At 38.2% G+C, this 27,660-nt stretch overlaps 2 protein-coding genes across 2 annotated transcripts; both read right to left on the bottom strand.

Annotated features, from left to right (window-relative positions):
* Positions 1 to 591: 591 nt before the first annotated feature.
* rps6ka4 (ribosomal protein S6 kinase, polypeptide 4) lies at positions 592 to 13,779 on the bottom strand. Its single transcript, XM_042008415.1, has 18 exons — positions 12,831 to 13,779; positions 10,844 to 10,915; positions 10,056 to 10,123; positions 9,684 to 9,834; positions 9,426 to 9,541; positions 7,705 to 7,812; positions 7,544 to 7,624; positions 6,318 to 6,421; positions 6,011 to 6,161; positions 5,747 to 5,908; positions 5,443 to 5,568; positions 5,175 to 5,308; positions 4,121 to 4,214; positions 3,810 to 3,980; positions 3,351 to 3,542; positions 3,109 to 3,268; positions 2,823 to 2,986; positions 592 to 2,728 (listed from the first exon to the last, which is right to left on the bottom strand). The coding sequence occupies exons 1-18, from the start codon at positions 12,916 to 12,918 to the stop codon at positions 2,507 to 2,509; spliced, it is 2,364 nt and encodes a 787-aa protein (XP_041864349.1). The 5' UTR covers positions 12,919 to 13,779; the 3' UTR covers positions 592 to 2,506.
* An 851-nt stretch (positions 13,780 to 14,630) lies between these two features.
* Positions 14,631 to 26,976, bottom strand: stip1 (stress-induced phosphoprotein 1). Its single transcript, XM_042008384.1, has 14 exons — positions 26,844 to 26,976; positions 23,649 to 23,858; positions 23,416 to 23,557; positions 22,954 to 23,095; positions 22,148 to 22,313; positions 21,935 to 22,061; positions 21,629 to 21,731; positions 17,720 to 17,840; positions 17,052 to 17,148; positions 16,839 to 16,963; positions 16,721 to 16,757; positions 16,526 to 16,629; positions 15,956 to 16,128; positions 14,631 to 15,842 (listed from the first exon to the last, which is right to left on the bottom strand). Exons 1-14 carry the CDS (start codon positions 26,850 to 26,852, stop codon positions 15,770 to 15,772), a joined length of 1,629 nt encoding a protein of 542 aa, XP_041864318.1. The 5' UTR covers positions 26,853 to 26,976; the 3' UTR covers positions 14,631 to 15,769.
* Between the last annotated feature and the right edge of the window lie 684 nt (positions 26,977 to 27,660).

The following is a 27,660-nucleotide window of genomic DNA, read 5'->3' as shown; positions in this document are numbered from 1 at the left end:
ACTAGATGGGATATATGGAGAAAAATTAATAATTGAATATTGACTGAATAAAGAATATTGTTTATATTAGTTAAGACCATGTCACAGAGCATTTAAGGAAATGAAAAACTACTTTTTATGCTTTTCTTTTGCGATTCCACAATTTTCCCTGTACTTGATTTAAAGAAAGTTTTCTGTTAATTACTTTTACCTCCCTGGCAAAATACTCCACAGTCACGTGAAGCCAGTCAAATGAAATGGTTTTGCCTAAATTTTCCACAACGGATTACTGACTCATTCTACTGTTGTTGTCGGGGTTTCAAGACTTTTCTGGAAGCACGGGGATGAGCATCCTGTGAGGAGAAGATGACTGATGAGTTATTGTTGATTAATGTCTGAGTGTTTCCCACCTTTTACTAAAAAAACACACAAAAAAGATCAATTTTAAAATAATGAAGTTGTCAAACTTCCTGTGTAATTAATTGCTGTTGCAGTCTCATCATCGGTATTACTCATCCTCATCTTACCACGCTCTGCCTTCCGAATGCTCTGATCACATTTTCCCATCAACTATGTAACAATCCAACACTTGAATAACAGATCACACAACCATCTATTTAAAGGTAATGTTTATTTTGCACCAACATCAAAAAATCTTGGTGCAAAAGATAAATCCCCAGTTACAACATCAGTGACAGTGCATCTCAGTAAAATAGTAATGCTGGAAAAAAAAGGAAAAAGAGGAAAGAAAAATATCACCTACGATAACAAAAATAACAATAAAAGCAGATATTTGTTTTAAAAGTAAAAATTTCAAAGTTCAAACACAAACAATAACAGAAACAACCAGTTACTTTTAAAAAGACATAGGTGGCACATCAGAAAATAATACAGTAACTCGCAATAACGCTTCATCTGGTACAGAAATATCAATACAGCTGATCTTTAAGCATCACTCAAGATCTCACACACACACACAATCACACACACATGCACACGCACTGGGCTGGTAAACAGTAAGAGCCAAATGATGCGAATCCCAAAACCACAGCATTAAAATCAATAATAAATATCAGCACCTTTAAAGCTGAAATGCGTTAACTGATCGAATAACTGTTCAACATGACAAATAAAAACAGTTTTACATTGAGACCAAAATACCATTAAACAGCTGTCAAATCTTAAATCATCACATACATTATTTTTTGCTTGAATCGTGTTATTTATGTACATTATTTTTACAGGATAGTCTCCCAAAAAGTCACAATTAAGTGTCTCATTGTGTAACATAATCTGACGTTTAAAGCCAGAGAAAGCTTTAAAATCACCTCGGGGAAAAGACAGAAGCTGGCGCTGGTGAAAACAAGCTGATCTCATTAGTTCGGAAACAACATTTCACTGTATCAAATGAGTGTTCATGTAAATCAGCCCCATAATGCATTGTTCTGAAACCAACAGAAAACCGCAATCCATTCAAAGATGTACGACCCGAAGGCATAGTGTGCTCCAAATCACAAAAACCATTTTGCTCCCCTCTACATGCAGTTACTCAAGCTGCAAGTTCTAGCATTAAAATCAAAAAAGAAAAAGAAAGAAAGACCATTCAGATATCAAAATATAGAAAATCTTTTTACAAGAGACTTGCATGCTAGAAATTTTCAGAGCGGCACAATGATGAGCAGCTATGTACAGAAAGTATGACAAAAATATGTTTACTGTTTGTCTTCATGTCTTCACACAGTTGTTACTGCTGGAAACTGTTAGAACTGCAAAAACACCATCTAACAGAGAAACTCCAATACAGCATTTTCATCCTATGCAACGTCACATCATTTCCCTGTGTGTTCAGTCCTAGCAGCAATTTCTTGTTGTTTCTATGACAATTGATCAAATACATTCTCTAATAATAGTGCAAACAGCTAGATTTGTACTCAAACCAAACTGAAAAAAATCCAAGTTCCCGCAAAAACCTTTTCTATGCTGACCAGAGTGATGATATGTTGCACGTTTGTTATCTTTATCCTCATTTTCAGCATCTGTGACAAAACTTACAAAATGATCATTTAATACAATCAAAGCAATAAGCCCACAAATTAAACGAAGGACAGTTCATTTGCTACGTGCAAGTGTGCCTTCATAACAAATTAATTCATAGATCCACTGATTCTGCTGTATCTATGGCTTCTGCTCATCAATGGCTTTTTTTCCCTTTTTACCCTATAAAGTCGGGCACTGTTTTGTAGCCACAGTGAGAAAAACAAATGGTGCTGAGCAAACACTGAATAAGGATTCAAATCCTCTAAAGGCTGCATCTTCTCCACTCAATGGAAATGCATGTTTGGTTTAGGGAGAATATGGCAGAAGGAATGAAGCATTTCACTGCTAAACCAAAGGAAATTAGTTTTGCATTGAAAACATTAATCTAAATCAGTGTTGTGAGTCAGCATTTTTCTTTGAACTGACCACTGAACAACATCACGTTGCCAGTATTAGCACATACCACTTCATTTCTGTGCTGCTCTGCAGGTCATTTCGGCTTGCTATGCTTTGGGGTCACAGTTAGCTTTGGCTGCTCTTTGGATGCTTTTGCAGATGCTGAGGAGGACGTGGAAGAAGAGGAGGAGGAAGAGGACGAGCTCCATCGGGTCTCTACACCTGTGCTTGTCATCTTAAGCTTTCGTCGTTTTGCAAGGGGAGCGTTGTCCACACTTTTCAGGAAAAAGCCCTCTCGCTTGCCTCGATTAAAAGCCTGGTGTGAAAGGATGAAAGGAAATGAAAATATTACATATATGTGTAAGATTTATTCCAAGAGCTTTCACAAATTCAGTACATAAAACTGTAACCTTGTATGTTGCATTGACATAGGTGCGGACTGTGGGCCCACTGGACTCTAACACATCTGGAGTGCACAAAGGAGTGGTGGACATGGATGCACCACCCTGCAGCCAGCTGTTCTCCTTCAGATCCGAGAGTTTGAGACGCCTCTCTGGATCCACAGTTAGTAAACCTGAAATCACAGTGTGACACGGATATAAACAAGAGAAATATACAGAAACATGCAAACAGATATTCCTCTGGTAACTGTACAGCACGACAAATGTGTCACTAACAGAAAACTAAACCACACACCTTTAACAAGCTCTTTGGCGTCCTCAGAGACACCCTTCCAGGCCTCCCCATCCAACGAGAAATCGCCCTCTTTTATCTTCTGCATAATGTCTGCAGCAAATGATGAGGTCATCCCACGCTGCTCACTCTGAAACGGCACCTGGCCTGACAGCATGGTGTACTATCCGAGACACATACGGAGTCATTAGCACTTCGGTTAGCCTGACAGATGTGACATTATCGAAGTATGCAGATTAAATTACCAAGATGACCCCAAGACTCCAGAGGTCACAGGATTTGTCATATCCTGCACTATCAAAAAGCTCCGGTGCAGCGTACTGCAGTGTGAAGCAGGGAGTCTGCAGGGGGGCGCTGCCTGCAGGGCACAGGCGGGCAAATCCGAAATCTATTACTTTCAGCGTAGAGTCCTCTCCCTCATCTGTAAACAGTACATTCTGCAAGGTAAAAAAAAAAAACAAACAAAAGAAAAAAATCAATGAATGATCCACTTTTCTCCTCTTAGAACTGCTTAAAAATAAAAGTTTATGGAGTCACTGCAGTTATCAAAATGTTAATGGGTACTCTTAACATGAGCGAAAGGCCTTTGCTTCACTAAATGTACACATTTTGTGAGATTAATGTGCTATATGCTACTTTTACATGGGAGATTCTGTTTATTGTAAGAAATTGTACTGTAATCAAATCATGACATTACAGCCCACCTCAGGTTTGAGATCTCTGTGCACGACTCCCGCCTCGTGCATGAAGCTGACAGCTGAGACCAGACTCTGTAACAGCTGACTTGCCTCTGCCTCACCAAAGAGTTTCTTCTTCTTAATCCTTTCAAGCAACTCCCCGCCCCGTAGAAGCTCCATAACTAGATATGTGTGATACTGGAAAGGAAGAAAGTATGCAGAAACAGCTTTATGTTGTTGTTTTGATCCAGCATATAACATAACTTTAGTTTCCTTTTTCACTTGTGCAAATTGTGTATTTACTACTTGTATTATTATCATATAATTTGTATTCTTACCTGATCAGTGTAGACATCATACAGCTTGACGATGTTGGGGTGAGTCTCACATTGCCTCAAGGCAGCAATCTCCCTCTGAGTGTTCGCTTCCATCCTGACAAAGTAAATAGACACACCCTCTGTTAAAAAGGCCTGTCTGAGACTTGTGACTGGCTGACAGACTGCCCGTTTAAAAAAAATAAAAAAAAGTCACCCCCTGGATTTAACTAAGCATAAAGGTAAGAGCCTCCCATTGGATTATTACTGCATGGATAATAACGTTTCAGCTGGCAACAACTTATTTAACCCTAACTGATGCAGTGAGGAGCCTCTGATTTCTTAAACAAGCATGGTGAAAGACATCTTGTGGCTGTGAAAAAAATGTTAATCTGTTTCAGATGGGCTAAATAATTGGCATGCAACAAGCAAAGAAAACATCAAAGGAGATTAAACTGGATATAGAAACATCAAAAGCATTATTAAAAAGCTGCAAGGAGAGTGGGGAACCACCATCTTCAAGAAAGAAATGTGATTGAAAAAATCTGGAATGATAAACTTCTGGTAAAATTACATCATAAAAAACCAGCTATGTTTAATAGTGAAAGAGCATTTCCACAAGCACAATGTGAAGGGAACTACAGAGATGTACTTATTGGTAAGGCTAATCCAAGGGGAAAAAAAAAGTGGTGGGTGCATCATTGTAAGAAGAAAGGAGGATGAGGTGATACATCCATCATGCCTAGTGCCTACTGTACAAGCCTGTGGGGTCAGTACTATGATCTGGGATTGCTGCAGTTGGCCCTTCGGTGACCAATCCGTGTGTGATTGGCCTCTGACCACATTGAGAGTCTTTAGGATGTGATGGAGAAGCCTTTGCTCATAGGTCCGACTCTCCCATCATCAATGGCAAAAAATGGATGCAGCTCTGGGTGGAAGTGTAGGTTGTGATGACACAGAAGCTTATTGAATTGATGCCACAGCTCATATGTGCCAAAGTCAAAGCTAAAGGTTTTTTGATGGGCAGTAAATATTGTAACAGTAAAACAGCTAAACTTCTTAGCACATCTTCACTCACCTACGGCTGACAATCTTCACAGCATACTCGTGGCCACTTTGCTTATGTTTGCATTTCCTGCATACCGAAAAACTACCTTCGCCTAGCGGTGGCCCATGAACATAAAGCTCATAGTGATGGAAAAACTGGCTTTCCTGGAAAAACAAGTAAATTGAGCGTTATTAACATACATGTCTGAAACCATTTCAAGACATAAAGAAACAACAACAAGGTGTTAAAATCACTTTAAAGCTTGTCCAAAACGGGGTTTCTGAGCCCACATTAATACCTCTAACATTGCACTGCGCTGAACAGAAGCGGAAGCTGGTCGGTCTGCTCCAATTTGTGATTCTACAAAGTCTCCCATGACGGCGTTCTTATTGAACAAGATGGAAGGAGCGATAAAGGAGTAGCCCTAAAACAGAAGACAGCTGTTCAGTAAAGCAGTAGTTGGTAAGGGACAGAAGGGAGAAGACTTCAACAAGACATCATGTAAGCGATTTCATTATTTTAACTTAGCTTGCACCTGCTACGTCAAAATGTAAATTCTTTGAAAACATGGTAATATTAAGACTGAGACGATGACTGTCAACCTGGAAAAGGCGGTCTGTGCTAGGAGGTGTGCTCGCAGGAGAGTAGACGGGATCCATCCCAGTAAACTCCTCAGCAAAGTTGCCTACATCAAGTTCGCTCTTCAGCTCCGGCTTAAATGGGCTTGCCACCTTCTTCTGTGCGAGGTCAGCCCAGTTCAGTCCCTGTGAGGAAACAAAACAAAAATGTAAATAACTAGAGACAAATGTAAAGATGTTGCAGAGGATAAAGATATCTAAGTGATTGGCAGTTGAAGTGTTATGGACCTTGAAAAAAGGATGAGCTTTGATGTCCTCAGCTCCTCGTGGCCCTGAGCCCAACCTCTTGTGGGGATCTTTTACCAACAGCTTCTTCAGCAGATCCTGAGCAATGGGTCCAATCATAGAGGGGAAAGGCGGGTCACAGCGCAGAATACGCCTGAGAAACAGAAGTGGAAAAAAAAAAGTTTTGTTTCAATAATAAGCGTTTTGTTTCATCTAACTTGTAACTGAGACAGTGCTGATCACTTTAGATAGTGGTAGGTTGTTTTAAGGTATGAATGTGATTTAAAGAGATTAAGAAAGCAGCACTTACTTTGACACCTCGCTCTGGGAGTTCCTCTCTCCCTCCAAGGTAAAAGGAGACGCTCCTGTCAGCAGCTCAAACATCAGGATCCCGAGGCTCCACCAATCTACTGACTGGAGAAGAACAGGAGTTAAAAAGCTTTATATGGGAATACAACAACAACTAGAAGGACTCAGAGAATTCAGACTTTCACCAAGCCTTTTTTTTTTTGCCACTGATTGTAGGCATTATATTTTTAGTTAGAATCTCTAATAGCAAAATTATCCCTATCTCCCCACAGTAAAGAATCCTTTAAAAAATTCCTGGATCCAGACGGTGATCCAGATCCCCTGATCGTTTAATCAAAATCCCTCCATGACTTTTAGAGTTATGTTGTTAACAGACAGACAAACGCTGACAAATACATGACCTCCACTTGGTGGAAGTAAGGAACGAGAGTTAAGCCGCCACGGACTATTTGCTATGGGAGACCTGGCATGTGTGATATGACACTGACTGCCTTATCTACCTATGCCTCATAAGATGTCTAAGCACGGCGTTAAAACCACAAAAAAATAAAATTAAAAAATTAAACGACCTTTCCCAAATCTGGAGCATTTCCTGTTCACTTGAACTTTCATTTCTCAGCCATTGAAGCAGATGAGACATAATTGTTTAGGCTCCAATGATAAAAAACTTTTTAAATTAAAATATATTTTGATTCTTGTGACATTTTTTATTTAATAGCAAAAGAAAACATGGTACGAGCAGGGGGTTGCTCGGGAACATAAGCGGGACTGGATTTGGACCAGAGCCACTGAAATGACATGATCCCATGATGCATCTCTGTCAGGTAAGTTTGTAAGAGGTCCATCAACTTGAACAATGAAAAACAATGATCTGCCTTGTGTAGAAACTTGCTCACATAGTACCAGGCTTGACAGGGAAAAGTTGGATACACTGCACTGGGTCTTAATACGCGAAACCAAAACGAATGCCATCCTGTCATCCTGAAACAACCGAGTATCAACTACTTTTCATCTGGTTTCTGGTTTCAAGGGATACTGTGGATATAGAAATCTGTGGTCTCAAACCACTAAAAAGTTCCATCGTATGCAATGCTTAGTTTTCAGAATGCTTTCTTAAACACCTTAAGCCTTGAATAGATTAAGAAGTTACACCTCTTTACACCTGACACCAAAGCACCAAAAAAAAAACACCTGTGTGAGCTACAAACACAAATGTCTCATATTTACCTTGCCATGTCCAGTCTTGCCCCTGATGATTTCAGGAGCCATGTATTCAATAGTGCCACAGAAAGAGTAGGTTCTTTCTTTCTATTAAGAGAAGAAATGAACATTTCCAGGCATCATTTCAGAGCACTCCCATGTGGACGCTGTAGTATTGCATTACATACCTCTTTTTCCAGAAACTCTTTGCTCAGGCCAAAATCTGTCAATACCACATGGCCTTCACTGTCTAGGAGAATGTTTTCCAATTTGATGTCTCGGTAAACAATCCCAAGCTGCACAAAACCACAATGAAAAATAACCATTCAATCATATTAAAAATCGTATTTTGTAATTAGAGATAGTATGCAGGATGAACAAAAGAATACACTTTTTTTTAACAAGTAAAGAAGAGAAAACAGATCAATAATCAGGTGCTCAAATCTAGCTCATTTCTAATTCCGGCATTTTTCATAAAAACAAGTAATTGCATAAAAAGTCTAAACTGAAGAACAATCCTAAAACTTCCCAATGTACTAATAAAAATCTTAAAGACATGATTCAAACAGCCTGGGCTCCACGCCTGGCCAACAAGAAGAAACCAGTTCTGTCGATTTACAGGCAGGGCTAACTTGTCAAAGTTGACAAGGTTAATCTAACATTAGCCTCTCCCTCAGATAATTTCACATTTGATAATGTTAAGTCCAGCTCTTTATCCACATGTACTCTGTTCACCTCAACCCCACCTTCATCGCTGCCCTGCTCATGTACTGTTTGACTTTGAGTGCCACATGGAAAATAATAAAGACAGATGTCAAGCAGGTCAGACTATAAAGCAATGAAAAAAAAACAAATCAATGGGAAAATTAAAAAAAAAATCCTAATATTACAATGTGCAACAAAAGCTGCCTAACACATGTTAATCTTTTTTTATAATGACAATTTTCTTAGTTCGTTTTTGTTCACCAAACTACATTTTTTCTCTGTTCCAGGACTTTCTGATGTCAAACAATTACATTTCAGCAATACTGACCAATTCTGTGATTCCCTCCATGTAGCGGGGTAGCTACTGAGTGAATAAAAGTAAAACAGGGCTAATTGCAGATTCATAATTTTCTTCATATCAAATGGACATCTAAGCCATTTTGGGGGATAAAGGGAGTATGTTTAATTAATAAAAACTATTAAAATGAAATATTAATGATGAAGAATTGGTTCAACTGATGTCCAAAGAAGAGCTTTAACCATTTTAATATTTCAGGAAATTAAGAATCACAAAATATGGTGCTGTATAGTTGGTTTTATCTAATAACATCACAAGGATTTAACCAATTAGAGGAGTTTGTGTGAACATCAACTGTACAAATTCCAAGATTCTACTCTCATGCTAATGTATCTAAATGCTTAACTGTGAATGTAGTGCACCTATCAACAGCAATAATGCAGGGAGTGCTACAAATTCACGATAACCTCAGGAATGATATCAGTACATCAAAACACACACAACCTACACTCCTTGCATGCAGTGGTTTGAACATATGAAGAAGACATGTATAATTTTATGGGTTTGCTGGTTTCCTACGTCAGATTTTTGCAAAACCACTTCCTTAAGAGCGCAAGACAGGACTTCCTGCCCAGACTAACAGCTGTATGTAGTGATAAAGTCAAATATTCAAAAGACTAAAGTCTTATTTGTTTAACTTGGAGGAAGCCAAAGCTATAAAGACAAACACTGATGAGATGATGCTGCTCTAGACTGGTGTGATTCCTATAAATAAGCAGCAGTTTTCCAATATTTAAGCCAAAATCTTAACACTGATGCATCAATACAGCATCTATAAGCACTTAAGAGAAAAAGAAAAGATAAATTAAGCTTTAAGTTTTAAAAGCTGGAAAGAGTAAAAGTCACCTTGTGCAGATGCTCCAGAGCAAGGATTATCTCCCCAATGTAAATCCTCACGGCCTCCTCGGAAAAGTGATCCCTCTGGTACAAATGGGTGAACATCTCCCCACCACTGACGTAGTCTGTACTCACATATAGACAATTACAAAGGCAGCTCAGCTAGAAGTAATACGAAAATAACACACACACAAGATATCTATTCAGTGTTTCAGGACTGGAGAGATAAGAGTCATCCTTAATTATTTCTAGCGCTCCAGGACTCACCCAGGATGAGATGCAGCTTGCTCTGAGTCTGAAAAGCATAATGCAGTGTGACCAGGAAGGGAGACTGGCGGATGTGCTCCAGCACCTGCCTCTCAGTGCGAGTGTGCTCTGTTGTCTTCGCTTTCTGAACGATTGCTGCTTTTTTTAAGACCTGGAGGTAGGAATGGAAATACATGATATCTGCAATTTCATAAACAGAATTATAAAAAAAGCAGATACATTTATTTTATCATTCCTGCAAACTTTCAGTAAAGTTCAAGTCAGCCAAACTTCACTCTGTGGAATCACAATGATTATAAATATTAATGAATGAAAGCAAAACCATACTGTTTTGTGATAACATGAAATGAATCTTGAGAGTAATAACATTACCTTCATAGCATAAAGCTGGCCCACATCATGACCACTGTTCTTCCTGACCAAGAACACTTTTCCGTAAGCTGGACAAAGACAAACAAACATTTCCACGAGTTATTCCAATTACTGTTAGTACAAATCAAACAAGTATAATTGCTGCACCAGTACCTTTGAACCTTCGGTATGTTCTAAAAATCATGTAACACGTGTGTTTTTCATTCACTAACTCTTTCAATCACACATCAATAGAGCCAGAGCTGCTTCAGGGTTCAGTGTTTTGCCCAGGAACACTTCAATATGGGATCAAACCACCAAAAGTTCAGTTAGCAGAAAAACAGACTCGTCAGCTGGGCCACTGTCGTCTGAGTACAGCAAACAAGAACCACCATCAGACTGTGTCTTAATTAGACACGGGACCACGTCAAAGCAATCCTGAACAATCAAATTAATCAAATGCTCTATTTTTTAATAGAAACATCTAAAATCTCCCACTGGTATAAAACTACAGATGAGCTCCTAACAGCCAACAGCATATGGTAAATATTCCAGTACTTTACATGCTGTCCCAACGATGTTCATTACCCAAGTCAGGATATAAATGACTAATATTCTACCACTGCATCTTCAGGCGTACTTTCACTTACAGTCTGTGAATATTGATGGTAATCTCTTTGCCCTTTAAGCTATTTACTGACACGAATATATCTTGTTTGCTTTGAGAATACCTTACACTCACATATCACTCATGTTTTCCTCAGTTTTGACAATGACTTTATGGGTATTTCACAAGTCAGGCTTCTTACCTCCGGTGCCCAAAACCTTGAGCAACTCAAAGTTCTCCATGCCGACCCTTTCAGTGTGACCTGTGAGGTTAGCTAGATAGAAGAAAAAGAAAAAAAAAAGCAAATGAATAAATAAAACTGGATTCTTTAAAATATATTAAAACTGAAAGACATGCAGTCAATACAAACATTTGTCATTTTTAAAGGTTTACCGTTTGTTTATCCTATTCTACAACACCTTTAATGAGTTTAACCTTCTGCACTGTTCTCTATATTTGAGTAATTAAATTTTCCTGTGACAGCTAACAACAACATGCAGCGACACTTAGTAATGTCACATGCACAGCAAGCCAAGCTACAGTTAAAAGCTGACCTGGTCATTTAATCAGACTCCCGTGTATGGGAAGACAAACAGGTTATTAACAAAGAATGTCTAACATTGCTGTGCAGCAGATTGTGTGAAAAAATATTCAAGACATTTTTCCGCAGCTAACTTTCTCTGTGGGAGATCAATGCACATGTAAGTATGGCCAAATTCACTGCACTGATATTACCTTTAATTCAGTTTAATTCAATTAAGCTTTATTTGAATAGCAACAATTCACAACAAAGTCGTCTCAGGGCACTTTACATAAAAAAAATCATTTAAGCCAATTCATTGTGATTTAATCAGCTTTCATAAAAAACAATCTTTTTTTTTTTGTTTGTTTTTTAAAGGTTGTGTGAGGCAGTGGGGGCCACTGACCATTTCTCTGTAAGTTCAAGTTATTTGAATGGTGATTTAACCAGATAAAGATTTAATTTAAGTGACAGTCTGAAAATGACTGAGATTTGAGGTTCAATCTTCATTTCTGTTTAGCCGTCTGACAAAAGACACAGAAAACATGTGAATTGAAAGTTGTTTTTTGTTTTGTCTACATTAATGTTCCCCTAATCTTTACTTTATTACAAAAAATACTGAAAACTGTGCAGAGCACAGATGTCCATCTGAGTAAAGCTGATAACATATGCCAGAGTGAATCCATCCCAACCTTGTTAATCTGGATGTGTTTACTCGGTTTTAGGAGCTTCTATTTTATACAATTTCCGTCATTAATATGCATTTTAAGTGTCCAGTTTTAATTTATACCAGTTTAATTTCAGAGATATAAACAGTCTCCATTATAAAGCTCATATTTAGTCCTTTTTTCTTGGTTTTAGTATAGTGTATAAGAATAAATATTAGAAATACAATTGGTTGATTCCACAGGTAACAAAATTATTTGATAAAAGACTTAAATTATATGAATACTGACTTAATATATTTTTGTTTAATACAGAACCTTCAAAAAAATAACTTCATATTTTATTTGGGCAATCAATTAATTCAAAATGACAAAATAACAAAGAATCATAGAATACAAGATCATTACATTTACAACTAATAATAAACAAGTTAATATCCAAACTGAAAACCAACACTGTGACATAGAAATTTCTTTCTGAAAAAGGTTCACACATCCACACGCCATAAGCTCCTTTGGTTTGACGTGCACTATAAAACCTTATAACATGAGATGTCTAAATTAGTTGATTTTTATTTATACTACCAGGATCATAAATCTAAATTAACCAGTTAAAGAAGGAAACATCTGTTGACGCACATCAGTTGTAAAACTGCCTAGAAATATGTTTCCTTAGATTACTACTCCAAGTGTTTGTGGCATTAAATGGCACATTCTGGGGTCATCTTGTTCTGCTCTCGGGGTACTAATTTGATCCAAGGTGTCTGGTAAATAAGTTGTGTTTTCAGGATGTACTTGCTGGGGACTTATGTGAACCTTACGGTCCAGTAGACCTGTTTGCCCACTTATCTACTGTGAATCACAACACAGCTTATTTATACTACTTGTAGCTTTCTGCCCTTTGTAGGATGAGATAAAAACGCAATGCTGGGTTATTAAATGAATAACTGAATTTAAGAATACCGTGCATTAAGTGATTACAAAGAGTGAAAGTTTTGACTTACCATTAGTGATTTGGTGCTTGACAGTGCAAGCCTTCTCGTTGGTTTGTCCATCGGAGTCATCACTACTATCAGATGCGTCCCCAGACATACTCTCAAGGGCAATATCAAACTGTCTACAGACGTATTTTGATGTACTTGAATGCAGTCTTTGTAGTTATAGTATACTGGGTTACAGGCTTAGGAATGGGAAAAATAAATAAACAAATAAAAAGTCTATTGTAGCTGCATATCTAATAGTACACGGATTATTTAAAAGACTGGAGACAATGCAGCTGCAATAACGTTAATCCCCATTCGGTTGACATCCTGGTGCTTGGCATTATTTTTCTCGTGTAATTGGTCGAAATAAATCTGAAAACGGACGTGCTAGTTAAAAATGCAGTCTTTTCATGACCTGGGAACACTGCTTTGCATATTTCTCAATAAATAAGTTGAATCATCAGCAAAGTGACCGTCATTAGCATGAGCTATAAAACAGTAGTAATAATTCATAAAAATAGCTGCTGTTACTTAATAACGTTAACCCTACTTTCACAGAAACGGTTGACCAAAACAACGCGTAAACGATCTGTGTGATAACAACTACCACCTTATTGCATTAACACAACAGTTTCCACAACAAAAACTGCTAACTAGTCAGATGGTAGAGTAGAAGTAAATTGGAAAATAAGTATTAGCAGCTAGCTAGCGAATCGCTGCAGTTGCCCGTCAAAGTTTGAACGATTAGCTAACCGCTAATGGTTTGTTAGCCATGTTAACTGGCCTTTTCAGATACGAGTAGCCAGACCATGTTGGTAAAACACAGTTTAAAAATGTCCTGCCTTCTTCGTCTCCACTAGAAAAGAATAAATGACTCGTCCATGATTATATTTACATCTCACGTCAAGAAAATTTGCCTACAGCCTGCAAAGTGCTAACACCAGGATGCTTTCGACACAACCTGGGCGACGGCCTGTCACGTGAACATTATCAGTGGGCGGAGCTAAATTACTTGGGTCAACTTACTGAAACCAGGGTACGAAGCAGACGGAAGGTCGCTTCAGTCAGGAGGCTATTACTCTCACGCATATGAGAAATGGTAAGTAAGTAAATAAATGAAATATAGCAAATTGAAATATAAGGGTTTGCATTCTGCAAAAACAAAATTATGGGGCTAGGTCCAACAGCCACACAAAACCATTCAGGGTCACATCTGGTTTGGTTCTTTGTTTCTTAGGAACACGTACTCCAGGATTGGTTTGCATTCACTCTCTATACTGTGAACATTTATGACAGTTTGTCTTCCACTGATGAAGCGTTTTATTTTTCTCTCACTTTGTAGACACAAGGCATACATTCATTTTTGACTTGACTACACTGTATACCAATATATGTCACAAATTTATAGTGTGCTTGATGTTATGTTAAGCTTATGTTAGCATATAAACGTTAACTAGCAGTACTATTTACACAAATGTGTGGATGGGGAGCCTTTTCATTTTTACTAAGTGTGTACTGGAAGGCATTATCACATTCAAGACCCATCAAAAGTATTAAAGATCTAATACTGTACTAAACTTTGATGGTCTTGCAGAAAACAATAAACCACCACTGACTTTAAATAAACATTCTGATATTGTATATTTCAGTGGAAAAATTTCCATTGGTACACATTACACCTCATTGGAAAGTTTCAGAGTTTGAGTTCACCATTTGTGGCGTGGTGTGTGTGATAACATTTGGACTAGAGTTGAACTATGAACCCATTTCTGCTGTGCATCATAGGAGAGAAGTGCAGTGAGATACTGTGGAAACAAAATGCACATAGCAAATTGTCTTTAACATGTTCCCATTTGAAACCATAATACAAATACACTAACAATATGTCAACATTGAGGTATCCTAAGCCATGTGTGGCAAAATTAGGAAAATAATTAACATACACATTTTCTCTCTGGAGACCAACGTTGAGCTGACTTTTGAATCAGGAAAGTCTCTCATAAACAAACCTCAGTAATTGCTTTGCTGGGTGATATACACCTTAGAGGCAGGAAGTGTAGGGTATTCAACAAGTCAAACATTGAAGATGCTCTATGAAGTTAAAAAAAAAACCCTGTGGTGGCTTGTTTAGAAAGGTAAATCCACCCCTCAACTATTATTCCCATTATCAGGCAAGTATTGAACAGCAGTCCTTGATTTCAGGCACATTAGAGAGAAAAGTCAGATAGTATCTACTCACACTTTGCCAATGCGCCACCTATCAAATTTGTAAATTTGTGAAGCTGTCTAACCAAACCTAGTCTTGGTAAAAAGTGACAGTAGTTGATACTCAGAATAATAATGATACACCTTGGTGCTTATGCAGTTTCCCAACCTGAGTTCAGCAGGTAGATGGGACAGGCTGAGCTTTGCCCCTGAGATGACCAAAAGAGGAAGCACTGAGTACTACTAACTGGATAAGTCAACTTTAAAGCACCATGTTTAGTTTAACTTCGAAGAAACATGCCCAGAACACTGAGTAAACTTAATCCTGAACTTGAGTAAAATTTTTATTCATTTATCAGAACTATGTACCAATTAGAATATGAGAACAGCTTTAGGATGGATTTCCCCTTTAAACACTGAGCATAACAGTGCACTGCATTGCGATATTTCAGATGTATTAAAACACCTATAATTCAGTTTTCCAATGAAGTTGCCCCAAGTCCTAATCTTTTCCAGACACTCAAGATGTGCCCCCCAAATACAATGTAAAGTTTGTGAATCTGATTTTATAAAAAGAAAGAAAGAAAGAAAGAAAACATTAAAAAAATCCAACATACACACAAAGTCCTAGTGCGAACAAGGACAATATAATTCTGAATTTAAAGGCAAGAAAAGAGGATGTATTATAACTGAGGGATCTGTGTGTTGCTCCACAGTTGTCTTGAACTTTCTTCATGTGCTCCTCTGGTCTCCCATCAGCGGATGGCTATCAGCCCGACATCGATGAGTTTCTGTATCTTCTGAGCAATAACTGGATTCTTTAAGTGGCTGTGGATCAAGCAGGCAGCATGTTAATCTACACTGATGGCAGGAGATATCAGAAACACATGGTTTCATAAAAAGCAAGAGAAATGTCGGATACTTCAAGTCTGCCAACTTACTCGCTTAGTGCCTGAGGGTCCTTTTGCATTTGCTCAAGGATCATGCGCATGGCTGGGTCACTCATAATCTGCTGCACCTCTGGATCAGCCATCGCTCTTTTCTTCACCTCCTCGGGGCTGTCATTCCTCATGGCTTGACTAACCATACAGCGCTGCATGCCTTCTGAGGCTTCCTGATGGAGAAGGCAGATGATGATTACAGTCAGTCTCTTTGATCGCAAATAAACAATGTTAAAGCAGTTTCACATATAGAAATTTTGTCAAACATCATGTTGACTTTCTCCTCAGTTGCTGTTCACACATGCGCTTCACAGCAAGCGTGAGTACAATGAACATTTTCAAAGTATACCGCAGTTTTAGTCTCCGTTTCAAAGATGATCTGGGAAGGGAGGCGCTAACATGTTGTCATTTACCTGATTCTTTAATACCAGAAACAGGTTTTATATTTTAATTATCCATCTTGGTGCTCGGTATGGCCAAGATTTTACACAGGTGGTTATATTATCCAATATTTATTCATTTACATGCATAACTGCCATTCATTTATTCATGCCCCCCCTTATAAAATACCTTTGAGGAAGAGTCCAGCTCTAGGGCTTTCTGGTAGACATCCATAGCTTTGGAATAATCTTTCATGGCCTCCAGAGCAGCCCCTTTCCGTGTATAGCCCTTAACTGTTGACAGAAGTGTTACATGATTTTGCACGTTTCCACACTATGGCCAAACATTTATGTGGTTTTTGGAAGACCAATGTAAGATACTCACTAAATGTTGGTTCAAGTTTGATGCACTCTTCACAATCCTGACAAGAAAAAGAAGCATTACAATGACATTCAAACGTATACTTGAGTTAAAAACATTGAGTTAAAAGGATATACTGTACCTTCAGGGCCAGCTGAAACTCCAGCAGCTTTGTGTAGCAGGCTGCTCTGTTACTGTAGAGCTTGGCATCATTGGGGTTTCTCTTGATGGCCTCAGTGTAATGCTTCATGGCTAATGGATAGTCTCCTGTGAGAAAAACAGATGGAGGGTGGGGTTGTTTACCAAAGTTCTTTAAGACTTACATGACAATTAACACACAAACAATTTCACAAACCTTTCTGGAAGGCATCATTGCCTTTATTCTTTTCTTCAAGTGCCAACTCAGGGTTGATGTAGGCAATTTTTTCCTGCTCTTTCAAGATCTTCTCTGCCTGCAGGACCACAGACAGCATCAAGGTGTAAATGATGCTTTGAAGCACCTTAAACTATTTACCTAGTTTTATTTTCTAGAAACTGCTGTTGTGAAAATCAAAAATCTGAGAACAAAAGCTTGTTACATACTCCGAAAGAACAGAAAACTTTGTTCCTGTTCATGGAGGTGGCAAGAACAAGAAAAAAAAAAAAAAGTTGGTTTTGGTCCAGTTATTTCATACTTCACATGAAGCCTTGTCTGAGATGGGGCGTAGACTAGTGTAGGGTGGTGTCTGTGTCTTTATGTGCAGTGTACAATTGGCCCGGTAATTTACTACTTAAGTGGCCGGGCAGGGTTGTGCATGTGGCTCTCCCATCGCCTCAAACAGACAACTTTCCACTTTATGCTTTTCATATTAACTACACCTACTTCAGATTTTGGACCAATCACACAATTGTTCTTGGACGAGCAGCAACAATAAAATGACATCATTTTGTTCTTGCTGCCTTGACAACAAGAACAAAGCTCTCTGTTCTCCTTAAGTATGTAATAGCTTTATATGTATAAATTTTTTTTTTGAGCCACTGCACCTGTTGACATTTCTTCAAGACATCTGGAGTGCGGTGCTCTGTCAAACTCTTGTTGAAATATTGAACTGCTTCTTTGTACTTTTCCTGCTTAAAGTATGAGTTGCCAATACGAGCCAGGGCCCTGTAAACAGAGGGGGAGGACACAGATGAGAAGCCAGTTACTTCAGAGAGCAATAATTAAAGGATTGTAAAGACATTATTTTTCAGAGAGCAAATGTTTCCTTGACCATAAATTGAACAAAGCAGATAGAAGCAGAAATCAACATTCAAGTACTCTCAAGTACAAATAGATTGAAAGGTAACGCCTTCAGCAAGACAGAAAATTTTTTTTTGTTCAAATAATGAGTACCGGTACCCAACATGGTAGCATAAATTTCCTGTTTGTCTTTGAAAATATCATCAGAAACTAAATGAATACAATAAACCTGCATCTACCACAGCATTCAAATCACTGTTCCCAACTCCTCAGTAAAAAAAGTAGCTATTGGCTTTCCTAAAAGTCGCTAGAAGTCGCTAATTAGCATAGTTAGCCTAGTACATATAGTTGTCATGGATGCTGCCATAAAGAGGGATGTTGTGGGACAGGCAAAAATTGATAAAAAGACAACCTAAAAATGTTTAGAACAGCAAAAATAAATAAATTAAATAATTCTGTCAATATTTTCTTTATTTTTAGTTCAGTTTTTTAAGTGTCTTTTGTGTTTTAATTAGGAGTCTACAACATGTCACAACACTTAACTCTTTAAATATTTTTGTCCACACTCCTTATTAATAGACATTACTATCCGACGGTAAGCCAGCTCAGGATCCTCCAGCAGCAGTTTTGTACGTTTAATTTGCAGCCTGGTCATGAAACACAGGTGAACGTCGTCTGCTCTGAATACAGCTGGGAGCTCTCCTGTGTACGGGGAGGGGTCTGCGCAGCACCCGCTCCTCATTGGGAAGCATAAACTACGTTCATTCACGTCAGTCTCCAAAAGTCTCCAATAATACCAGAAAAAGTCGCTAGATTTGTCGCTAGTCTTTTTTTTTTTCTCTGCAAGTCACTAGAGGGTGCTAAGTTGACAACACTGATTCAAATCACGAATAAGTTAAAAGAATACCACTAATGTACAGTAGTGGCCTCATTGTAATGTTTTGCTGACCATCTTTGGCTCCCTGATGGCAGCTGTTACTACAACATGACAAACCACTCTGCAACACCAAAAAAAAACACAGCAAGGAGCCTGAATAATTGACCTGAGGCCTGAACGACGAAGCTGGATTTTCTCTTAATCGGGTAACTTCAGGGTTAACCCTGAGGTTTGTGCACTACGAAGCTGGTTCACTTCTTACCGGGGTCAATCACCATGTAACTTACGCTGAACGGTTAACATTCTCCGAAGAAGGTTAAGGCTGGTACAACATAAGTTTGAAGATATTTTTATCCGTTAGAGACCCCGCACATGAAGATAAAAAACATCAGGCAATTAACAGTATTGATCGTACTGTGTGTGGTGTGCTCCGATAATCTCAGCACAAAACAACACACACATAACGATTCTGTCCCGCAGCCAATCTAGAATCTAGTCCACAGAGCCAGAAATCTCGTGTGATCAAACGTGATCTAAGAAAAAAGAAGAACGATGGCAACAACTGGAAAACACAACACCCAGCATGGCAGAGGACCTACATGATGAAGTAATAATGGTGGCCTTGCAACTATTGTTAACAGAAAAATCCAGAACTGAAAAAAATAGACTGGAGACAGCGTGAAGACAGACTTTATATCCTTCCTTGCTCCCCATCAGCTGTCTGATTGGCTGCGTTCTGTTCCACGTCACCATCCACAATGTCACAACTCAGGAGCCGTCGACTTTCCCCACAAACGTTTAGATTTTAGCTCGTTAATATTGGACACGTTTAATACTTGTGATTGTTGGCCATGACCCGTTGCGGAGCCGATTTGTCAAGACAAATTCGCTTTTAAACACACCTCAGACCACAGGATAATCTTATAAGACGTAAGATAATTTGGGAGTTTGCCGTCCTTGGTCGGGAAGGGGGAAAATCAGGGCAAAAACAGCCCAGTAATCTTTATGTGTGTGCCCAGCTTCATGTTCTGGATATCAACCAGTATAAAAGCTCCACCTCCATACCAATCAGTTCTTATGGAAATATCCTGCCCATTTTAAAACATACTGTCCACAATGGTGTGCGAACAGTGAGGGGAGCTCTTAGGAGAGCAAGAGTTTGTAGAGATAGATGCACTTTAAAATCCACTTTAAAAGTATGTTTTTGTACTTTTCCTAAGCCCATTTAGCTCCACTAGTGTTGCCTCTATAAAAAAAAAAGGTTGTTAATAATGGTTGCACATAGCATAACCGCAAAACCATAAATTTATGGAACGCACAACTACTCATGCCATCATGGTGAGGAATTAATATTCCAATTTCAACACAATGCACTCACACGTGGGTTCTGAGCCTCAACAGAACTGAATGGAAAATATATTAAAAAAAAGGAAGGACATTGAGCAAGCGCTCTGCTCAAAACGTGTGGGCCATAATAAAGTGAAATTGAGTTATCAGACTGCTGTCGCTTTATATTGTCCCATGCATTAATATTGTACAATCTCACAAATTTACGCATTAACAGAGTTTACAATTTTCTGTCAGCATTCCTTCCTGGCTTCTGCTGCAGCAGCATTGTTGCTTTTGGCCTGGATGACGTGTTTAAGTTCTTCATTTTTTTGAAGAATAACTGTCTGCTCCTCCATAGAGAAATATGGTGCTCTGCAGGGTTTCTCCATGTCTGCGATTGGTCCGACGCTGCAAACACCACCTCTTTTATATGAGCGTGCACTGATCAAGATTGTAATTCAACCCAGGGTTTTCCAGAGTTAATAACCAGCTTCGTCGTACCGCTTATCCAGATCCTGAAAGTCTGGGCAAGTCAACCCAGGTAACAGAAAGATATCCAGGGTACGTTAATAACGCTTCATCGTACAGGCCTCTGGCCTCCAATGATGCAGATCACAACATATTAGCATAACTGCAGGATGCAGCATAATATGCATGGTCCACTGAAGCTGCACCTCATAATCCACAGGACCAAAAGATTCCCTGGGCTCCTAACTGCAAACACTTGAGTGTGTGCAATTATTTCACATGGTCACCTCTGTGCAGTGTTTCTCAATCCAGGTCCCCAGAACATGCATGTCTTAGACATACTCCTAATCCAACACACCTGATTCAGATTAATGAACTTCCTCATCAAGCCATTCCTTTCATTCAGCGGTGTTAAAGTAGGGTTGCCTCTAAAACCAGCAAGGCAGTGAGTCCTGGACTGAGAAACACTGCATTTGTACAACTGCCTACAAATCATGCTGTTTTAATGCCCCTCAATAATGAGTGACTACTGTATTAACTATAGTGGTGTAAAAGCAGTACTTCCACAAGTTCAGTTACTCAAAGCGTGTACTAAAATGACGTGTTGCAACTAATTGTGAAAGTTAGCAACACCCATGTCAACAGCATGAAGTCAGTCCCAGGTATCCTTCGTCAATGGCTTGAGATTCTGATTCTGATCTGAAAAATATTAGGATGTGTTTGATATTAATACTGTTTATGGGCTGGTTTTTACCATTTTGGTGTAGCTGCCTAAAATGTGGTTATTCAATCCAAAATGTATATAAATAATTCATCAACCATATAAATTTTAGCTTTACTGTTCAACTGTCAGCAGGGCCATTCAGAACAACTATAAATCTCTTACCAATGAGGTAAGAGAGCATGCAAAACCAAAACTTAATGTGGTTTAGTTTATATATTCTATGTAAGGTTCCATAGAGGGCTCTGTCAAATTAGGGACCACTGAGAAGGGAAGCACTAAAACACTGCTTTTGACCTGCTCAGTGGAAGAACTCACTTTGCAATTTGCCTGTAATCTTCTCGGTTCTCTCTGCCAACATCGATTGCCTTCTCACACAGCTCTCTGCACTTCTCAAAGTCCCCCATCTCGAAATACACAGCTGAAATAACAAGAATGACACATATTCAACATTTAAAAATACAAAAATTGTTACACTTTTCTAAGTTTGTGAAAGCAGAAACTCATCCTGCACAACACTTTCAGTCAAACCGTTAGAATCTGGCTCAACTCTAATAATAAGAAAATATTTATTGTAATAAAAATGTGAGGCTCGTATTCGTTTAAATGTCAGAGGGTACAGACCTGCTTGATTAGATAGATAAGTCATGTTGGTTGGGTCATGCTTAATGGCTTCTTTATAATGTTTTAGCGCCATTTCAAAGTTCTTATTCTTATATGCTGCATTTCCAAGTTCTTTTTCCTTTAAGGCCTGTTAATAAAAGAAGAACATAAGGAGTTATCAAACATTATGTGGGAATCATCTGAAGATATGAAATTTACAATTTGCCACTATACCATTCTCTTGTTTTCAGGGAGGTCTTCCTCTTTGGGAGGAGGTGGCTGAGTTTCTTTGGGTTTGGGGGGAGGAGGAGGAGTGGGCTCCTCTTCTTCCTCCATCTCAGAGAGGTTCAATCCTAGCAGCACAGAGAGGGTTGTCATCACTCTTGGATCCTGCAGCTTCCTACAAGACAATCAAGCACATAAATGCATTTCAAATGCCACAAGAATCTTAGTTAATAAAAAGGTTTTTGAACTTCATCTGCATTTTTTTTCCCTCCTTAAATTTTCATTTGCTCAGAATTAGAGCATAAACCTTTTCTTTCCTTTACTTGTAAGGCTTTACATAACAGGACATCAAGTCATTTAATTATATAAATGGAGCATTGGATTAACATTATGGCATGAACACCTTGCAGTCACTGAGTTAATCATGAACACCTCTGTGAGACCATCTGTCCAATAACTAAAGCTTAGCTGAAATTGGGTCATGGAACAGGACAACAATTCCAAGCACAGCAGCAAATAAAAAAAATATCTTGAAAATAATAAAAAAAATAAAGGTGTTCTATCACAAACTCCAATATTGTATGTTTTGTGAATCTTGATATTTCTTTGAAGAATTTTTGTTTCACTGTCTCAAGTAACACTTGTCTACTATTTCATACATATACAACAAGTAAATGTCAGATTCTGACCAATTTGGAACAATTATGAATATTTTTCTCTGCAATAACCATCTCAAACTACTTTTAATCTCATGTTTATTTATTGTCTGCAGTCTTCTTCTGTAGAAGCCATTAAAGTTAAGATAATCCACATACGTGCCAAGATCTGATGGTTTTTTTCTCAGCTGTTCCAGTAGTTCTCTATAACTGGGATCTGACAGCAGTTCCCGGGTCCGAGGGTCACCCTCCAGCTTCTGATACAAGTTGGGCATGGCGAAGGGGTTCATCATTGATTTCTCTGGAGAAACACAAGTTCATTCTCATCAGTGGTCATAATTGAGGCTTCAGAGTGCACACACAACCTCCAATGCTGTGGGATGCATCAGTTTTTTCCCTCTCAATTATTTTTCTATTGTCTGAATGAATAACACTCAAAGCTAAGCAGACTGCCTCCTCATTTTTAAAACTTGGAAAGATAAAATGCAATTTTACTTTAAAGATCTACTACGCATTAATTTCCAACCCTTCCCACATAGGACTGAAAAATGACTCATAGGTTTCACATTACTATGCTTCTTTTTCTGTTTAATGAAAACAAGCAAATGTTCTTGTCTGTACCTGCAAGCCGGACCTCAATGTTCTGCAAGCCCTCCTTTAGCTGCTGATTGCTGGGCTCCTGGCGAAGTCCCTCTTGGTATGTCGCTCTAGCATCTTCCAAACGACCAAGAAATTCCAGTGCAGCAGCTTTGCGGGAATAGCCCTGGTTGATCAAAGTTGTAAGATTTTTGATAACATTTTTAATTTATTTCAACACATCTGACACAGTGAATTCAGAACAAAGGATGTCTCACCTTGCCCCAGTCAGGCTTAATCTTGATAGTCTGACAAGCATCCTGGAGAGCATTCTCATAATTGCCTTTTTTGGCGTAGGCAGCTGAGCGATTACTGAACAGAACGTGGTTTGATGGGTCGATAGTCAAGGCTTCAGTGTAACAACGTACAGCTTCATCGATATTTCCTGCACTCAGAGCCTTGTTGCCCTGATCTTTCAATGCTGAGACCTATTAGACACACAGACACATACATAACTAAAGCTAGAAATCCACATGCACACATTCCTAAGATCCACTAAAATGGATCTGACTGCTGAGAATACAACCTTTGCAGCTGTTAGTAGTACAACTCTAAAAAAGAACATGACAACCTTTCAGCTGTTCTCATCAGACAGGTGCAAAAGTGATGCAAAGAGAAATTATTCAATGTTTTCATTTAGCTAATGTACAACCATAATTCTCCAGGTGTATTCAATGCAAATTGCTTGAAATGACTCTTCAAGCAATTAAAAAAACTGTATATCAAAGTCAGCAGAAATGCAAAGACAAAACATTGAAGAAATGACACATAAGCGTGTAAATAATGAAGAACAGTAGTTTACAAAACAAATTTTTGGTTTGTCTGCTTTGAGTAGTTATCACACAGTGACTCTTGACCATAAACTTTATAACCATAAAAAACAAATTATGTTAATCATCACAGCTGGGAATGAGTAATTAAGACGCTGTCCATGTGTCTTGCATTCTGCTTTTAAAAGGAACAATATAGCTCCGGTTAAATAAATGACAGCACTATCCTAACCTCTCCTACTTCACCTGAAGTGACTAAAAGCCTGATTCATTATTTTACAGTTAAGGCAACATCCACCAGACACTGTACATGTTGAATATGTACCATATCTTTATGTGAAGGTGGGTTTGGACTTGGTCATTTTGATGTTCATCACCTTATCTATTAAGAGTTTAAATATATTATGGATATTTTTGGAGGGACACGTGACAAAATAATAAAGTTTTTATATTAATTATAACATTTTATAAGGGATGCACAATATATTGTTGTTAATATAAGTTTTGTCAGATGTTAGCAATTCTTTCACATATCAGTATCAGTCTGGTAAGTAAAACTGGGCCGATATTAACAACCAATACTTATTTCTGGCTGTTTTCCAGCTGTGTGTGTGTGTGTGTGTGTGTGTGTGTGTGTGTGTGTGTGTGTGTGTGTGTGTGTGTGTGTGTGTCTGTCTGTCTGTCTGTCTGTATGTATGTATGTATGTATGCAGGGCATCCGTCCCCTGTGCAGAAGACCCGAGTTTGAATCCCACAGGGGACATATTAACACCTTCCAGTTGGGTTCTTGGGCAAGACCGTTAATGCTACTGCCTAACCACCTCATCACGTACTCTCTGATGTAAGTCGCTTTGGAGACAAGCATCTGCTAAATGACTGTAGAATAGAATAAGTCGTAAATAATAAAAGTTCAGTTCCGCAGGTACCAAAAGCATTTGTCCCATAAAGAAGTCTTACTGTAGCTGTGGCCCTTTGGGAAACAAACGTGGAAGTTTAGTACATTGTCTGCAGTCTTTTTTGTTTTAACTTGTATTAAATATATACATATATAATATAAATATATAAAATTTGCCTCGAAGCCAAATATAAATATAACAGAAATATATATTTACACTTATAAAACAGTCACACTAGGTTTGAAGACTTTAAGCTGTTCAGATATAAAAACATGTCAATGCAACACATAATTTGAATTCAGTCAAACCTGTACACAGGAACTGATATGACCACAAATCTGCAAAATGTACATTTTTTCTATAATTTCTTGCTTTTGCTTGAATAAGTTTACTTCTGTTTGTAATATTGTCAAAATGTATTCATATTTGAAGTTTTGAAGTTATGTGAACACACCTAATCCATAAACAAATTAACAGCTCTACAGTCCAATAAATAAAGAAAATTTGTCAATCTACTGCACTACTGATTTCATAATGTAAAGCTGGTAAGACACCGGTGAAGACGCTGAAATGTATATTGATATCATTAAATCGTTAAAATGACCAGTATATAACAAGTAATTATCTACTATATTATCATGACTGTGAAACCGTGTAAAGCAGCGGTAGTAAAAATAAGCTTCAAGACTGCCACTTACGTTACATAAACACATAACCTTGTGTTCATTTTTTTAATCATTACAATTACAATCTCTGTACGCCTATCTGTACATGCAAACAGCTCTTATTGCCTGTAAGTCTTCATTTGTATCTCGATAAGTTAAGATAAATTGTTATAATAGTTAAATTAAAATACAAGCCCAAATACTTTGCACTTTCAACATGGAAAATTCAAGATGTCGCGACAGTTGCGAACCAAATGCGGCTGTAGCCATGACAGCAGCATGTGCATCTAGAATGATCCTCCGGCAGGCTGGGGAAGATAACGCTACACCAAAACCAGAACTACTCCCGCAACATGTGACATACACGGATTATCACTTTTTACAATGTTAGTTATCTACCGTGGCAGAATAAAAATTATATTGTAGTAACTTTAAAAATCCACGTTAGCTCATTTATTACAGCGGTCATCGTGTGAACTCGTGTTAGCTGATCCACCGAGATTGTGCTAACTCGAGTTACTTTTAACCACTTAACCGAGAACGATTTGTAGGGGTCGAAATACTGCTTTGATGTATTCAAGAAATACGCCATGATAAAAATTGATTAGGAAATCTTGCAATGACAACTTCAATGTCCGACCAAATGTGACATACTGAAGTTTAACACATTAGGTTTATAGGACACTAAACACTGTCCGTGTGCAATCGCTAGTTAGCTACCATTATAGGAAAAAAGAACACTTAATCTGAAACCTTAGATAGATTTTTTTGTTGTTCATTTAAAACGTAACAACATTGCTAAATATTACTCCAAATGTATATTCTGCTAAGCAACATAATCAAGCCGCAGCACTCATTTAGTTGCATGCCTACAGTGAATGACGCTAAGCTAACTAGCTAGCTAGTTGATATCAGCAAACAGTAAAATGCCCCATTAAGAAAAACAATGCTGGTTAACAACCCCAACTGCCTAATTACTACTATCGGAAATAAAAAAAAATTAACGCCCATCAGACGAACAATCAACAACTATATGAAATTTATTTAATAACATAATGCTAAAAGAGTTACAGAGCACTCACTTTCTCCATGGTGCAAGCATGAGGTTCCTTCCAGAAACTACTGCGGACTAGCGCCTCCCTTTGAACGGCGTATGCAGGTTGCCAGACCAGACTGGTAGTCCGCAATCAGCGTGTGGACCAACGTTTCGCTAGCTCGCGTACTCTGACGAACATTATATAGCCTAACCCAAGAACTGAAACTTCTAGAAGACGAAGGAAGACCTACTCAAATCTGCGTTGCACAATATATGTTTAGGCTTTCTTGTGCAGCGCTGGGGACAATACAGGCGTATACAGCAGAGCAGTGCAGAATTACGTTCATACTATTTGTTATTGAATTCCCCTGTGTTTCATATGAAACGTTATTAAGTTTCTCAGAAGCATGTCACAATAATGTAGGGATGTCACAATATTCAGTCTGTTTGTCCAATTTGTTTTCCTATAGATCCAGCCAAAGATGGCTTGCATCAAATTAAAGTAATTTGATCATTTTACTGCCGATCTTGGGTTTCCCTTCATAGAATAATAAACTGAAAGCAAATCTGTTGTTGGGGTCTTTCTGTGGTTAGCTTGATTATCTTAAGTGAGAGTAATTGGCATAAGTGCTTCCTGGACTAGTGTGATTACATGCACTCTGTTTAATTTCCCAGGCTCCACTTTAAGACAGTAGCTTTAAAAAAGTCAGTAAGGACAAATAAAATTGTATTTATTTTCTTTTCAGTCCAGTTTGTGTTGGACTATACAATCCAACACTACTTTGTAATCCGATTTGCTGGATTAAGTTAAGTTTTTTGTTTGTTTGTTTTGTTTTGTTTTTTTGTATGCTTGCTTGTTTGTG

Source organism: Melanotaenia boesemani, chromosome 15 (genome assembly GCF_017639745.1).
Source record: "Melanotaenia boesemani isolate fMelBoe1 chromosome 15, fMelBoe1.pri, whole genome shotgun sequence".
NCBI lineage: Eukaryota > Metazoa > Chordata > Actinopteri > Atheriniformes > Melanotaeniidae > Melanotaenia > Melanotaenia boesemani.
This window is presented reverse-complemented; position numbering and strand designations above follow the sequence as displayed.